The 16,597-nt window shown below is 39.8% G+C and overlaps 2 protein-coding genes across 2 annotated transcripts; both read left to right on the forward strand.

Annotated features, from left to right (window-relative positions):
* Positions 1–339: 339 nt before the first annotated feature.
* LOC117875627 (trace amine-associated receptor 7a-like) lies at positions 340–1,368 on the forward strand. Its single transcript, XM_034766996.1, has one exon. It carries the CDS (start codon positions 340–342, stop codon positions 1,366–1,368), a length of 1,029 nt encoding a protein of 342 aa, XP_034622887.1.
* A 12,842-nt stretch (positions 1,369–14,210) lies between these two features.
* Positions 14,211–15,239, forward strand: LOC117875628 (trace amine-associated receptor 7a-like). The gene has a single exon (XM_034766997.1). The coding sequence runs from the start codon at positions 14,211–14,213 to the stop codon at positions 15,237–15,239; it is 1,029 nt and encodes a 342-aa protein (XP_034622888.1).
* Positions 15,240–16,597: the final 1,358 nt, after the last annotated feature.

Raw genomic sequence — 16,597 nt, forward strand, 5'->3', positions numbered from 1 at the left:
ATGAATAGGTAAAAATACAGTTAAACCCTAAATAAACTTTTCAATTATAAAGTATTTTTGCTACTTGTTTACCTAATTCAAAATGCCATTGAAAGCTGTAGTTACAACACATATTTTGCCATGTTCTATTATTTACTTCCTATTTACATACACATTTCTGGTATATTCATAGACATAATAGAACACTTTGGAATTATTGGACTCTCACTCATGTCGACCTTCTCTTTTTCAGAAAGACTTAAATACTGAAGAGCTTGACCTACCAGTGCCACACCATCACCATTGGCATACAAATGCAAACACTAAAAAGTTCAGAGTAGTTAACAACAAAAGCACAACATGACTTCAGCGCTTCTTGAGACTGAAGAAGCACAATATTGCTTTGAGAATATTAATGGATCTTGCCATAAAACATCGTGGTCTTCAGGAATCCGGATAACTTTGTATGTTGTGCTTGGTTTTCTGACAATTCTTACACTAAGTGGAAACCTAATGGTAATAATTACAGTAGCTTATTTCAAACAGCTTCACTCTCCTACAAATATTTTGCTCGCCTCTTTGGCATGTGCTGATTTTTGTTTGGGTCTGACTGTGCTGCCCTTCAGCAGTATAAGATCTGTTGAAACATGCTGGTATTTTGGGGAAATATTCTGTAGATTCCACAGTTCTTTAGAACTATCTTTTTGTTATTCATCAATATTTCACTTGTGTTTCATCTCTGTTGATCGCTATGTTGCTGTTACTGATCCTTTAATTTACCCTCTCAGGTTCACAGTACCAGTTTCAGGCATGTTCATAGCTGTTGCCTGGACATTTTCAATAGTATACAGTTTTTCTGTTGTCTTCACTGGGGCTAATGACAAAGGGATACAAGAATTAGTAAATGCCCTCTCCTGTGTAGGGAGCTGTCAGATTCTCTTCAACAAAACATGGGTGGTTGTATCCACTCTCCTTTACCTAATACCTTTTTTCACAACGATAGCACTGTACAGCAAAATCTTTGCTGTGGCTAAACGACAAGCTAGAATGATAGAGATGATGAGCAACAACACCCATTTGTCTGACACTTACAGTGACAGAGTTAGCAGAAGAGAAAGGAAAGCTGCTAAAACCATTGGTATTGCTGTGATTGCTTTTGTGGTATTCTGGTCACCTTATTCTATAATTGTAATAACTGATGCTTTTTTTAACTTCATAACGCCACCCCTTGTCTTTGACATTGTGGTTTGGTTCACTTATTCCAACTCTGCCATTAATCCTTTGATTTACTCTGTCTTTTATCCTTGGTTTCGAAAAGGAATGAAAGTGATTGTGAGCTGTAAAATGCTCCAGCTTGATTGTTCAACAATGAATTTATTTCCAAACTGAAAACGTATCCCATCCTGCATAGAGCTATTCACCTCACACTTCACAGTCCTTCCCCTTTTCATAAAATCTGGCTGTGTATTTCTTTTTCTGAATAAAATATTGTCATCTTGATTTTATATTTTGTACAGCTTTTTATCATTGTGAAAAACGGCTTGACCATATTATATCAAGAAAATAGATTTACAGATACTATTAATTTAGTGCAGGTTTATGCTTTGAAACTATAATGGAACACTGTCCATTGATTGTAATTGTGGAACTGAGAATATAAAACGGCCCTGCAGAATTAAACAAAGGCAAAAAAAGAAAGATCAAAAATCAGTTTTTCAGTGAAATTCATCTCTATTTGTTAGGAAGTACTAACAATACTGTGAAACAGAATTTTTTTTCTGTTTAAAAAGTTTAAAAAATAGGTTTCCTTTAAAATCTGTATGATATCATTATTTACCAAATAAACAATATAAATATTAATATTTTATACTTATATATTACTGTCAGTTTATGGGTGTTCAAATTCTTTACTTATACTACTGAATTAAGTCTCCCTGCACCCATATGGAATGGATATTATTATCCTCATTTAATGGATAGGAAAGTTGAATTTCAAAGGAAGATGGACATTTAACTGTCTTAGGCTCCTTTGAAAAACCCAATCAAAGAGATTAGGAATCCAATCCTGCTACTTTTTAAACTGGAGGTAAAACTCCCATTGACTTTTAATGGGCAAAAATAAGCCAGCACTGACTTACCCATATTCACACAGGAAATTGCCATCTCTGTGCCTTAACCACAAGACCAACCTTTCTTTTGGGGAAGTATTGAGTAGAAATAAGTCTCTTTCATGTGCACAAGGATTCCTCACATGAGAGAGGGTTCTAGTAATAACAGACACTAAAAGAAAACAATAACCTAACGTTAAATCCAGATACCTATGAATTTAATGGTAAAACTCCCATTGACTTTAATGGGACCAAGATTTTACCCCTGCTATTTTGAGAGAAAACTGTCCTTTCCATTACAGGAGAAAATCCAATCACAGTTTTCTGAGTCATAGCAACATTCTAAGGGCTTGTCTATACTTGAAAGTTATTTTGGTTTAAAATAAGGTGTGAATTTAAAGTGCAATAGCTTGTTATTCTGCAATATCAATTCCGGTAAACCTCCCATGTAGACGAGCCCTAAGATATTTCCTACTGGCAGCAAGGGATCTGGATTTCAAACACTTGCTACAGGAGCCCTGGACAAGCCAGTTGTGAATGAGAAATATTTGTTAGTTTGCAATATTCCTCTATAATAACAATAACTGCTTATTATCTGGTTTGTTACATTGTAAGTGAAGTAGGAGCATGCCATTGATTTTACTGTAGCAGGCAAGTTAACTGTGTATCACAAGAACTAACCAGGATTTTTGTAATAAAAACTTCTAAAAGTTTAATTTGCAAATTCCAAAAATAACTTTAAAAAAAATCAATTTCCGTGGCAGATCTTCCCTGCCTGCTTCAGGCTGTATAGGGTGAAAATCTCCCTCTTCCTGAGGCCTGAGGTTTTAAACCAGAGCTGGCTCCAGTCACCAGCCGAGCAAGCTCGTGTTTGGGGCTGAAGATTCTAAGGATTCTAAGGGGCGGCTTCCCTCCAATCCTTTTTTTTTGCTTCGCTGCTTCTGCCGCCCCACAGTTTTTTGTTTGTTTGTTTTTTGCATTTTGCCGCTCCGGCCGCCCCGCAGGTTTTTTTTTCTTTTTGGTTCGCCGCTCCGGCGGACCTGTAGGGGAGTGGGAGCACCCTGCTGGGAGCAGGCTGCGCGCCCCATCTGCCCCAGCCAATGCCAGGTCTGCAGCAAGCTTGGCAGGGCAGCCCGCGCCCTTCCCTGCCCGCTGACCGGAGCGGCGCAGAGCCCTCCCAGCAGGCGGTGCAGCGGCAGTGGCCGCATGGTGAGCACCCCACTGAATGATGCCCTGGCCACTCCCCTTCTCTCTTCCCCCCCCCCGCTCTCTCTCCCTCCCCCGCGCTAGCTGGGGCTCGCACTTCGCTGCCCAGGGCATGTCTGCAGTGCAGGGAGTCCCCCTGCACCCTGCTTCCGGCCCGCCTCACAGGTTTTCTTTTTTTTTTTTTTTTTTTTTGCTTGGGGCGGCAAAAAAGCCAGAGCCGGCCCTGTTATTAACAAGAAATTAATAATAAATTTCAGTCCAAACCTTCTCCCCTGGCTTGGCAGTTCTCAGGGCTCTCCCTGTAGGAATTCTCTGTCCCAAGCCATACATCCCTCTGCCTTAAGAGCCACTCCTACTTCCTTTACACTCACAGCGGAGATAACAAGCCACACACAACAGAGACATGGTGTCGGCAGAGATAAATTTGCATCAGGACAACAGAAAAACTGTGCTGCCTGCCTATATCCAAATCATTAATGAGAGCATGAGACATTATTTTATAAATGCCCAACTGACTCAAGGCTTTAACCAACTTCATCAGAGGCTTACAGCCTCTGCGAGAAAACGTACTTGGCTACACATAGGAATAGGATGACAACTGACTTTTAGTATTCAGTTGAATAAATAATGTTTTAGCTTAATATTAATCAAATATCACATAAATAGTGCCTCTGTTGGAAATAGAGTAGCTGTGTACTCCCCCTTCTCAAGACACAGCCTTTTCATTGGGATAGGCAGGTTGCCCACTTCATCCTACCCCCTTTGGAAGCAGCCAGCTGTAGCCTCTTCACTGGTTCCTACCACTGTATTTCACAGAACACCACTTTTCTGCAACTCCACAAGATCCAGTGTTTGAAAATTATGGTACATTCTGGGACATAAATACTGGGGAAGCCCAGAGCTCAGAGAAATATCCATGCATGGCAGGATCCACTGGCTAGTCTTTTATTCCAAAATGTCTGTGCTAGCTGAACAACAGATTTGAATGAACAGAAGTATAGCAAGCAAAACCCAGTCACCATCACAAAAAACAAAACAGGTAATAGCAAAGGGAGAAAGGTAAAACTCTGTTAGTAGCCAGGGGGAGCACTTCTGGGGTTTTGATCATCATATTTTAACATAATAGATCAGGAGAAGGCAAATTTTTTGGCCTGAGGACCACATCAGGGTTGCGCGACTGAAATGTAAAATTTGAAATATCAAGTCGTAGTGATTTTGTAGCATGATTAAGAGACAGAGTAAGGCTGCATTGTGCTAGGCAATATACAGTCAAACAATAAGTGACAGTCCCTGCCCCTCAAAGAAGTTGTTTTAATAGATACGATATAACAGATGGATGAGACAAACTAGAGGATGGGCAAGGTAGGGAGATTGAAGGATACTTGAGCACAGATTTAAGAATATAGAGTGAGATTTTCAAAAGCACCTAACACTGGCCTAACTCTGCTTCTGTTGAAGATTATGTCCCACTCTAAATAATATGCAAAACACTGTGGAGTGTAAATTTGTTTAAGGGGTTTTGCAATACATGTAATTAGTTTGTAAACTGTTTGCGCCAGGGACCAGCTTCCACTATATGTTTGTACAGACCCTACAACACTGAAGGCTGAGAATTTATTAGGCACTTCTTTAGTACAAATAAATAAATATATGCATATAATTATAAATTATTGTTATTCATTCTGATCAGGCATACTAATAAAAACTGCCTTGGAAACATCTGCTATACAGTTTATCATTTCATGCATATATCATTAATTTTATTGTTCAAAACTGAAGATCAAAGAAGTGTAATCAAATGTTTGATATTAGAGGATAGAATTCACCCTGGTACACAAGGCTCTCTGTACCACTTACGCTCTAAAAAGAAGGTGTTCAATAAGAATGTGGGCAGACAGCTGTGAACCATATGTACTACAGAAAGGGCTGCCAGTCTTCTTCAGGAGACTGTAGAATGTGGGGGAGGTGGAAGAGGATGGGCCACATACCCTTATATGATACTTCAGTATCTATGGGCCAATGGCAGCCCTCCTTGGAGAAGAGGGCTGTGACTGATCACTTCTGAGACCTCTAACAAGCACAGAGTTTTATACTGCAGAATGTTCAATGAAACTTTTCATGACCAGCCCGTGCAGCAGGGTCTGATCAGTTCAAAAGCACATTATTCTGTTTCCAGTTCTGAAATGTAGACAGAGCTGTCCATATGCTGTGAATCAAAGTAAACTGTCCCCCAGGTTCCAGACAAAGAGTCATCTCTGAAAAGGACAAATCCAAAACAAAATACTGGTACGTATATTGCTTTGAGAGAAAGGGTTGATTCTGATCTCAGCTGAGTCTCCATAAATCAGGAGTGACTGTACTGAAATCAGTAGAGTTATATTGATGTAAAACCAATGTGAGATCAAAATTAAGCCAAAGATCTTCAGCTAGCAGAGGAGAGCAGGATAATGTCACTGTTGTGCCATCTAGTGGGTAATACGGGGTAATCCTGAATATTTCAACTGTAAGAAAAACAAAGCAATACAAATAGCAGCATAAAAATAATTGCTAATCAAAATGAAATATTAAACCCACAGTCAGCGTGCATACAGAATTTATATAGCGTGTGAGAGCACAGATACATGGGAGTGCTATCACATGCTATTTTTATTACTCTTTATGTAAAAATTACTCTTTATGTAAAAAAATATCAAAAAGCACCTATCCCTGCTCAACTGAATTCCAAATAGCTGGCATAAAGACTTCACCTAAGCCCTGCTAATCTACTTTGTTCCACCTCTAGGATGATTTCCCTCTGGCATGCTTTAATAAATACAATAACTCTTCACTTAAAGTCGTCCTCGTTAACGTTGTTACGTTGCTGATCAATTAGGGAACATGCTCATTTAAAGTTGTGCAATGCTCCACTATTACATTGTTTGGCTGCCTGCTTTCTCCACAGCTGGCAGTCTCCCTACACCCCTCTCCCCCCACAGCGCCTCCCGCCCACTAGTGGACCCTGCAGATCAGCGCCTTCCCCCACCTCCCCCCGCCTCCTGCCCATGGCAATCAGCTGGCTTGTGGCATTTAGGAGGCAGCAGAGAGGGGGGAGGAGTGAGGACTTGGCGCGCAGGCTCCGCCTCCCTCCCTTGCCTCCTGAACATGGCAAACCAGCTGATTGCCCTGGGCAGGAGACGGGGGCGGGGGGGAGTAGGGTGACCAGATGTCCCGATTTTATAGGGACAGTCCCGATTTTTGGAGCTTTTTCTTACATAGACACCTATTCCCCCCCACCCCATCACGATTTTTCACACTTGCTATCTGATCAACCTAGGGGGGAGAGAGCGGGAGCCTGCGTGGCAAGTCCTTGCTCCTCCCCCGTCCCCTAAATGCCACAAGCCAGCTGATTGCCCAGGCAGGAGGGAGGGGGGAGGAGCAAGGACTGAGCATGCCTCCCCCCTCCCTCTCCTGCTTCCTGCCTGCGGCAATCAGATGGTTTGCAGGGTTCAGAAGGGAGGGGAGGGAGGGGGGAGGAGCGAGGACGCTGCGTGCAAAGTAAAGGGGGAGGAGGTGGGGGGGAGAAGAGGCGGGTCAAGGGTGGGTGCTTGGGGGAAGGGGTGGAGTGGATGGGCCGAGGGTTGAGCCCCCTGCCCCCGGCAAAGTCAGTGCCTGTGTTTGCAAGAACAGCAAGAGGAGCAGCCCGACAATCCATCCTCTTCCACTCTCTGACTCCACCACCTCAACCAAGCTTCATACTCAGCAGTGAAGATTGTAGTATTAAATTGTTTCTTTAAAATTGTTTAAAACTTATACCTGTATTAAATTGCTCGTTTAAAATGTATATAATGCCTTTTGTCTGGCAACCCCCCCCCCTATTTACATTAATTCTTATGGGGAACCTAACCCCCCCCTTTACATTAATTCTTATGGGGAAATTGGATTCTTAACATTGTTTTACTTAGAGACGCATTTTTCAGGAACATAACTACAACGTTAAGTGAGGAGTTATTGTATGACTAAACACTATCACATTATTTAAATGAATTGAAGAGAGGGCACCGGGTCTGAAACGGTCAACGAGATGGAAGAGTGATGTGGAATGAGTATTGATATCAGAATTTCAGCTAATGGTTTTTTTGTTTGTTTGTTTGGGTTTTTCTTCTTCTAAATTTTTGAACTTCCTCTTAGTATTATTCGTAGAATCACAGAACTGGAAGGGACCTCGAGAGGTCATCTAGTCCAGTCCCCTGCACTCAAGGCAGGACTAAGTATTATCTAGACCATCCCTGACAGGTGTTTGTCTAACCTGCTCTTACAAATCCCCAATGATGGAAATTCCACAACCTCCCTAGGCAACTTATTCCAGTGTTTAACCATTCTGACAGTACTTTTGCTTTTTGTCCTATCCTCAGAGGTTAAGAACAATTTTTCTCCCTCCTTCTTGTAACAACCTTTTATGTATTTGCAATTGTGTATTGTATTGTGTTGTGTATTGTATTGTGTATATAGTATTCTATTGTGATAGAACCTAAGGGCTCCAAGCAGGGATCATGGCTTCACAGTGCTACGCACAAATACATTGTACACAAATACAGTCTCTGCCCTGAAGAACTCAGAGGTTAAGTAACATCTGTTATATTTACATAAGCATAACATATATTTGGCAGGGTTTTTCTCTTTTCTTATTTTTTTTTAATACAATGGACATTAGACTCTAATTTCAGACTGTGAATGAACACTTTAACTATTCTAAAAATAGAAAAGCAGTGATGAGAATGTTAAGGTTCTTGATATCCCAACTAGGAAACAATAATAAAATTGTAGAACTGCCTAGAAGCCTAAGATGACTCGGAAGAGAAGACAGTGGGTGGAAACAACAATATTGAAAAGACAGGACTACCAGGCTTCAGCACCCAGGGTTCCCAGGTTCATGCTCTACAGTCACAGCTCCATAGTAAGGAAGAGGAGTGCAAGACTGGAATGGTGAATACTCCATCTGCTTTCTTGTGCTTTCTGAGAGAACAGACACTATTAATTTAATATTAGATTATGCTATGAAACAATAATAGAGCAATGTCCATTGGTTGTAATTTTGTGATGGAGAAGATAAAATGGTCCTCCAGAATTAAAGAAAGGCAAACAAAGAAAGATCAAAAATTTGTTATTCAGTGAAATTCATCTCCATTTGTTAGGAAGTACTAACAATACTGAGAAAAAAATGTTTTTCCATCCCTTTAAAACCTATATCGTATCATTATATATCAAATCAGTAATATAAATATTAATATTTTATACTTATATATTATTGTCAGCCAGTGCCAGAAAGATGAAGGAAAGTGTTGGTCTTCTACTTAGCGGGGAAGGAGAGATAATAACTGATGACATCCAGAAAACTGAGGTATTTAATGCCTATTTTGCATCAGACTTCACTAAACAGGTTAATAGTGACCAGATACTCATCTCAATTAATATTAACAACAAAAGGGAAGGAACACAAGCCAAAGTAGGGAACAAAGAGGTTAAAGAATATTTAGATAAGTTAGATGTACTCAAGTTCATCTTAGATACTTAAGGAAGTAGCTGAAGCAATCTCAGAACCATTCACAATTATCTTTGAGAAATCCTGGAAGATGAGTGAGGTCCCAGAAAACTGGAGAAGGGCAAACATAGTATCTATCTTTAAAGTGGGGAACAAAGAGGACCCAGGGAATTATAGACCAGTCAGTCTAACTCTGATACCTGGAAAGATATTGGTACAAATTAGGGCTGTCGATTAATCACAGCTAACGCACGCGATTAATCATGATTAATTTTTTAATCACAATTAATTTTTTTTAGTTAGTTGCACTGTTAAACAATAGAATACCAATTGAAATTTATTAAATATTTTGGATGTTATTCTACATTTTCAAATATATTAACTTCTATTTCAACACAGCATACGAAGTGTACAGTGCTCACTTTATATTATGATTTTTATTACAAATATTTGCACTGTAAAAATGATAAACAAAAGAAATAGTATTTTTCAAATCACCTCATACAAGTACTGTAGTGCAATCTCTTTATCATGAAAGTGTAACTTACAAATGTAGTTTTTTTTTGTTAAATAACTGCACTAAAAAACAAAACAATGTAAAACTTTGGAGCCTACAAGTCCACTCAGTCCTACTTCTTGTTCATCCAATCGCTAAGACAAACAAGTTTGTTTACATTTACATTCTGCCTGCTTCTTATTTACATCACCTGAAAGTGAGAATAGGTGTTTGCATGGCACTTTTGTAGCCGGGGTTGAAAGGTATTTGTGTGCCAGATATGCTAAACATTCGTTTGTCCCTTCATGCTTCAACCACCATTCCAGAGGAGATGCTTCCATGCTGATGACGTTTGTTAAAAAAATAATGCGTTAATTAGATTTGTGACTGAACTCCTTGGGGGAGAATTGTATCTCTCCTCTTCTGTTTTACCCGCATTCTGACATATATTCATGTTATTGCAGTTTCAGATGATGACCCAGCACTTGTTCATTTTAAGAACATTTTCACAGCAGATTTGACAAAACACAAAGAAGGTACCAATCTGAGATTTCTAAGGATAGCTACAGCACTCGACCCAAGGTTTAAGAATCTGAAGTGCAGTCTAAAATCTGAGAGGGATGAGGTGTGGAGCAGTCTTTTGTAAGTTTTAAAAGAGTAACACACAGATGTGGAAACTACAGAACCCGAACCACCAAAAAAGAAAATCAACTTTCTACTGGTGGCATCTGACTCAGATGATTAAAATGAACATGCATAGGTCCGCTCTGCTTTGGAACGTTACCGAGCAGAACCCATCATCAGCATAGACACATGTCCTATGAAATGATGGTTGAAGATGAAGGGACATATGAATGTTCAGCACATCTGGCATGAAAATATCTTGCAACGTCAGCTACAACAGTGCCGTGAGAATACCTGTTCTCACTTTCAGGTGACATTGTGAACAAGAAGCGGGCAGCATTAGCTCCTGCAAATTGTCCCCAATCTTGTTTGTCTGAAAGATTCGCTGATGTAGCACTGAGCGGACTTGTAGGCTCTAAAGTTTTACATTGTATTATTTTTGAATGCAGTTACTTTTTCTACATAATTCTACATTTGTAAGTTCAACTTTCATGACAAAGAGATTGCACTATAGTACTTGTATGAGGTGAAATGAAAAATACTATTTCTTTTGTTTTTTACGGTGCAAATATTTGAAATAAAAAATAAATATAAAGTGAGCACTGTACACTTTGTATTCTGTGTTGTAACTGAAATCAATATATTTGAAAATGTAGAAAACATCCACAAATATTTTTAAAAAATAGTATTCTATTATTGTTTAACGGTGCAATTAATTGTGCAATTGATCAAGAATAACTTTTTTAATCGCTTGACAGCCCTAGTACAAATTAGCAAACAATCAATTTGTAAGCTCCTAGAGGATAATAAGGTGATAAGGAATAGGCAAAATGGATTTGTCAAGAACAAAGCATGTCAAACCAATCTAATTTCCTTCTTTGGCCTACTGGATAAGGGGGAAGCAGTGGATATGATATCTCTTGATTTTAGTACCCTCATATCTCAATGCCTGTACTTTGACCCATCAACCCTTTACCCCCAATCGGGGATATTGCAGATTATGTATTCCTTATACCATCTGATCTTAAACCAAACTTTGCACCCTCGATAATCTGTACCTGATTATTCCCTGATAACCAGAAACTTCTATGCTCAAATTCTGTTCACTTTTTCTTTTTTTTTAAACATCATCTTAATAAGACTTTTGACACAGTCCCACATGACGGTCTCTTAAACAAACTAGGAAAATGAAGTGTACATGAAATTACTATACGGTGGATGAATAACTGGTTGAAAGGCCCTACTCAAAGAGTAGTTATCAATGGTTTGCTGTCAAACTGGGAGGGTATAACTAGTGGGGTCCCGTAAGGGTTAGGCCTCGGTCCAGTACTATTCACCATTTTCATTAATGACTTGAAAAAGGGAGTGGAGGATATTCTTATAAAATTTGCTAATGAAACCAAGCCACGAAGGATTGCAAGCACTTCGGAGGACAGTATTAAAATTCAAAATGACTGACAAATTGGAGAATTGGTCTGAATTCAACAAGATGAAATTCAATAAAGACGAGTGCAAAGTATTTCACTTAGAAAGGGAAAAAATCAAATGCACAACTAACCAGGGACGGCTCCAGGGTTTTGGCCGCCCCAAGCAGCCAAAACAAAAACAAACAAACAAAAAAAGCCATGATCGGGATCTAAAAAAAGCCGTGATCGCGATCTAAAAAAAGCCATGATCGCGATCTGCGGCGACAATTCGGCGGGAGGTCCTTCACTCCCAGGCGGAGTGAGGGACCGTCTGCCAAATTGCTGCCGAATACCTAGACCTGCCGCCCCTCTCCATAGCGGCCGCCCCAAGCACCTGCTTGAGAAGCTGGTGCCTGGAGCCGGCCCTGCAACTAACAAATGCAGAAAAACTAGTTAGGTGGCAGAACAGTACAATCTCAGAGTTATGGACACCTTGGGAATGGGGACTGTCCGTAACTCTGAAATGTTTCTAACGCTGAACAAAGCACAGTTTGGGCTCCAGATCTAGCAGCTGACACTCCAGGTCAGGATTCAACAGCAGCTAAGCTCCCTACTGAGCCCTGGAATGAGTTTGCAACCTTGAACCCCTCCTTGGGCAGAGATGTGTGTGTGTGTGTGTGTGTGTGTGAATGAAAACAGCATGTCCCCCTCCCAGCGGGGTTGGGTAAAAACAATGAGACCCCCTCCTGGCTAGCAGAAGGAGGCTAAAGACAGCACATCCTCCTGCTAGCAGGGGTGGGGGGACAGGGCAAAAGTAAGGCTTCAGAGAAGACGCTACCTCTGCAGATGGGAGCAGTTCTCCCATTGGCATAGGTAACCCACCTCCCCAAGATGCGGTAGCTAGGCTGATGAGAGAATTCTCCATCGACCTAGTGCTGTCCACACTGGAGATGAGATTGCTTTAACTGCGGTAGAGCTCAGGGGTGTGGATTTTCATACCCCATAGCGATGAAATTATACCGACATACGTTCGTAATATACATTAGGCCTAAGGGCATGAACACTACTAAAGGATCGACCTACATTTTTGAGGAATTTATAAGCCAAATTATAGATTTGGAATGGAAGCGCCATCTCAACCATATTTCTCCACTTACTCAAACTCATGAAAAAAGACAGGACCTAAATCATATATGGACCGCAGCTCCTTTGCCCTCACCAGCACAGCAGATGCACAGTCCTCCAGCGAGTGGCTTCCAGAGAAGATCAGAGCTTGTTCTACCAACTCTACACTTGCAGAAATCCATGGGGCAGGGGAACTTGTGGCACACTGGGGATAGGCCAGAGGAGGGAGGGGGTATATTGGCAACCTAGGCTAGGTCTACACTACCTGCCTGAATCGGCGGGTAGAAATCGACCTCTCGGGGATCGATTTATCGCGTCCCGTTGGGACGCGACAATCGATCCCCGAATCGGCGCTCTTACTCCACCAGCGGAGGTGGGAGTAAGCGCTGTCGACAGAAAACCGCAGAAGTCGATTTTGCCGCCGTCCTCACAGCGGGGTAAGTCGGCTGCGATACGTCGAATTCAGCTACACTATTCACGTAGCTGAATTTGCGTATCTTAAATCGACTCCCCCCTGTAGTGTAGATGTACCCCTAGTCAGGTGTAGCTAGGGTACCAGAAGGCTCATAGAATCCATGGCAACTATAGTGCAATTTAGGGCTGTCCTAATTTGCACTGTGGGCTAGACTGGACCACAGCAGACACATAGGGATGACACAAACTGCCTCAATCATTCCTCCATTCTTAGCACTGGAAAGAGTTTGACCCACAGCGTAGAAAAATGGCCAAAATATGAGAGACAGCGAGAGAGAGAGAGAGAAATAAAAATACCCCACTGCAAGATTAATAAAGGTGTGATAGATTTTCTTTAACACACGTACCATTATCTATGACCTCAGATTCCTCAGTCAGTATTCCTGACAAAGCAATTTATAGTAATAATACTTAGATAACACCTGGTAGCTGTGGGAGCCAGTTAAATTTGCCTTCAAAAAATAAAGGAAGGTTCTGATAATGAGACTTAGTTCAAACATATGCAAGACAGTATATACGTAAATGAACGTCTGTCGTGTGATAAATCAAAGTAGATTGCTTAATGATGGGATTTTTTCAAACTAAGTATCTGTCAGTGTTTACACCCTTTACTAGAGGGATTTCAATTTATGGGATGATTACTAAATTTCCCTTGTGTTTCCTGTTTTTCCCCTCACCCCATCCCTCATTTTTCAGAGAACAGCATGCAAGTACTTTCTCATTAACTTTACTAAAACAACTCGGAGGATAAAGCACTATTGAAACATGCATCTCTTCCTGCCTTCTATTGACATTTTAATCCAGGATTATATCTGAAGAAAAGCTTCTCAAAAGGTAAGGCATTAGGAGTCCATCCAATTACACTGAAGTCAATGGGAGTTTTGCAATTGACTTAATAGAAAGATGAGGCATCAAGGAAATTTAAATAAATATAAATAGGTAAAACTAAACTCTATGTTATAGCACAGGAGAAACTTTTCAATTATTAAGTATTTTTCTTACTTTTTTATTTCAAAATGCCATTGAAAGCTGTAGTTACAAGAGGTATTTTGCTATGTTTTATTTATTTCCTATTTACATATACACTTTTAGTATATTGATGGACATAATAGAACACTTTGGAATTATTGTACTCTCACTCATGTCGACTTTAATTCCCTTTTTCAGAAAGACTTAAAAACTGAAGAGCTTCACCAACTGGTGCCACATCATCACCATTGGCATACAAACGCAAAAACTAAAAAGTTCAGAATAGTTAACAACAAAAGCACAACATGACTTCAGCGCTTCTTCAGAATGAAGAAGCACAATATTGCTTTGAGAATATTAATGGATCTTGCCATAAAACATTGTGGTCTTCTGGAATCCGGATAACTTTGTATGTTGTGCTTGGTTTTCTGACAATTCTTACACTAGGTGGAAACCTAATGGTAATGATTTCAATTGCTTATTTCAAACAGCTTCACTCTCCTACAAATATTTTGCTCGCCTCTTTGGCATGTGCTGATTTTTGTTTGGGTCTGACTGTGCTGCCCTTCAGCAGTATAAGATCTGTTGAAACATGCTGGTATTTTGGGGAAACATTCTGTAGATTTCACAGTTGTTTAGATGCATCCTTTTGTTATTCATCAATATTTCACTTGTGTTTCATCTCTGTTGATCGCTACATTGCTGTTACCGATCCTTTAATTTACCCTCTCAAGTTCACAGTGCCAGTTTCAGGCATGTTCATAGCTATTGCCTGGATATTTTCATTAGTATACAGTTTTTCTGTTGTCTTCACTGGGGCTAATGACAAAGGGATACAAGAATTAGTAAATGCCATCTCCTGTGTAGGGAGCTGTCAACTTGTCTTCAACAAAACATGGGTTGTTGTATCTGCTCTCCTTTATCTAATACCTTTTTTTACAATGATAGCACTTTACAGCAAAATCTTTGCTGTGGCTAAACGACAAGCTAGAATGATAGAGATGATGAGCAACAACATCCAGTTGCCTGACACTTACAGTGACAGAGTTAGCAAAAGAGAAAGGAAAGCTGCTAAAACCCTGGGTATAGCTGCGATTGCTTTTTTGGTATGTTGGTCACCCTTTTTTATAAGTGTAATAATTGATGCTTTTCTTAACTTCATAACTCCACCCCTTCTCTTTGACATTATGGTTTGGTTCACTTATTCCAACTCTGCCATTAATCCTTTGATTTACTCTCTCTTTTATCCCTGGTTTCGAAAAGCAATGAAAGTGATTGTGAGCTTCAAAATGCTCCGGCTTGACTGTTCAACAATGAATTTATTTACAAACTGAAAACCTATCCAATCCTGCACAGAGCTACTCACCTCACACTTCACAGTCATTGCCCTGTTCATAAAATCTGGCTGTGTATTTCTTTTTCTGGATGAAATATTGTCATCTTGATTTTAGACTTTGTATAACTTTTTATCATTGTAAAAAACTGGTTTATCACATCATATCAAGACAATTTATTTACAGAGACTGTTAATTTAATACTAGATCATGCTATGAAATAATAATAGAGCAATGTCCATTGGTTGTAGTTGTGTCACTTAGAAGATAAACTGGCCCTCCAGAATTAAACAAAGGCAAAAAAAGAAAGATCAAAAATATTTTTTTTCAGTGAAATTCATCTCTATGTGTTAGGAAGTACTAGCAATACTTGAAACAGAAATGTTTTTCCATCGCTTTAAAACCTATATGGTATCATTTACCAAATCAGTAATATATAAGTATAAAATATTAATATTTATATTACTCTCAGCCTATAGGTATTCAAATTATTTACATATACTACTGAATTAAGTCCCCCAACATCCATATGGAATGGATATTATTATCCTCATTTAATGGATAAGAAAATTGAATTTCAAAGGGAGATGGATTTTTAACTCTCTTAGGCGCCTTTGAAAAACCCAACCAAAGAGATCAAGGACCCAATCCTGCTACTTTTTAAACTGGAGGTAAAACTCCCATTGACTTTTAATGGGAGCAAAAATAAGCCAGCACTGACTTGCCCATATTCACACAGGAAATGTCCATCTCTGTGCCTTAACCACAAGACCAACCTTTCTTTTGGGGAAGTATTGAGTAGAAATAAGACTCTTTCATGTGCACAAGGATTCCTCACACAAGGGAGGGTTCTAGTAATAACAGACACTAAAAGAAAACAATAACCTAACGTGAAATCCAGATACGAGTGAATTCAATGGTAAAACTCCCATTGACTTTAATGGGACCAAGATTTTACCTCTGCTATTTTGAGAGAAAACTGTCCTTTCCATTACAGGAGAAAATCCAATGACAGAACAATCTCCTGTGTCACAGCAATATTCTAAGGGCTTGTCTATACTTGAAAGTTATTTTGGGTTAAAATAAGGTGTGAATTTAAAGTGCAATAGCTAGTTATTTTGCAATATCAATTCCGGTAAACCTCCCACGTAGACAAGCCCTAAGGTATCTCCTACTGGCAGCAAGGGATCTGGATTTCAAACACTTGCTACAGAAGCCCTGGACAAGCCAGTTGTGAATGAGAAATATTTGTTAGTTTGCAATATTCCTCTATAATAACAATAACTGCTTATTATCTGGTTTGCTAAATTGTAAGTGAAGTAGGAGCATGCCATTGATTTTACTGTAGCAGGCAAGTT

This window comes from Trachemys scripta, chromosome 3 (genome assembly GCF_013100865.1).
Source record: "Trachemys scripta elegans isolate TJP31775 chromosome 3, CAS_Tse_1.0, whole genome shotgun sequence".
Classification (NCBI taxonomy): domain Eukaryota; kingdom Metazoa; phylum Chordata; order Testudines; family Emydidae; genus Trachemys; species Trachemys scripta.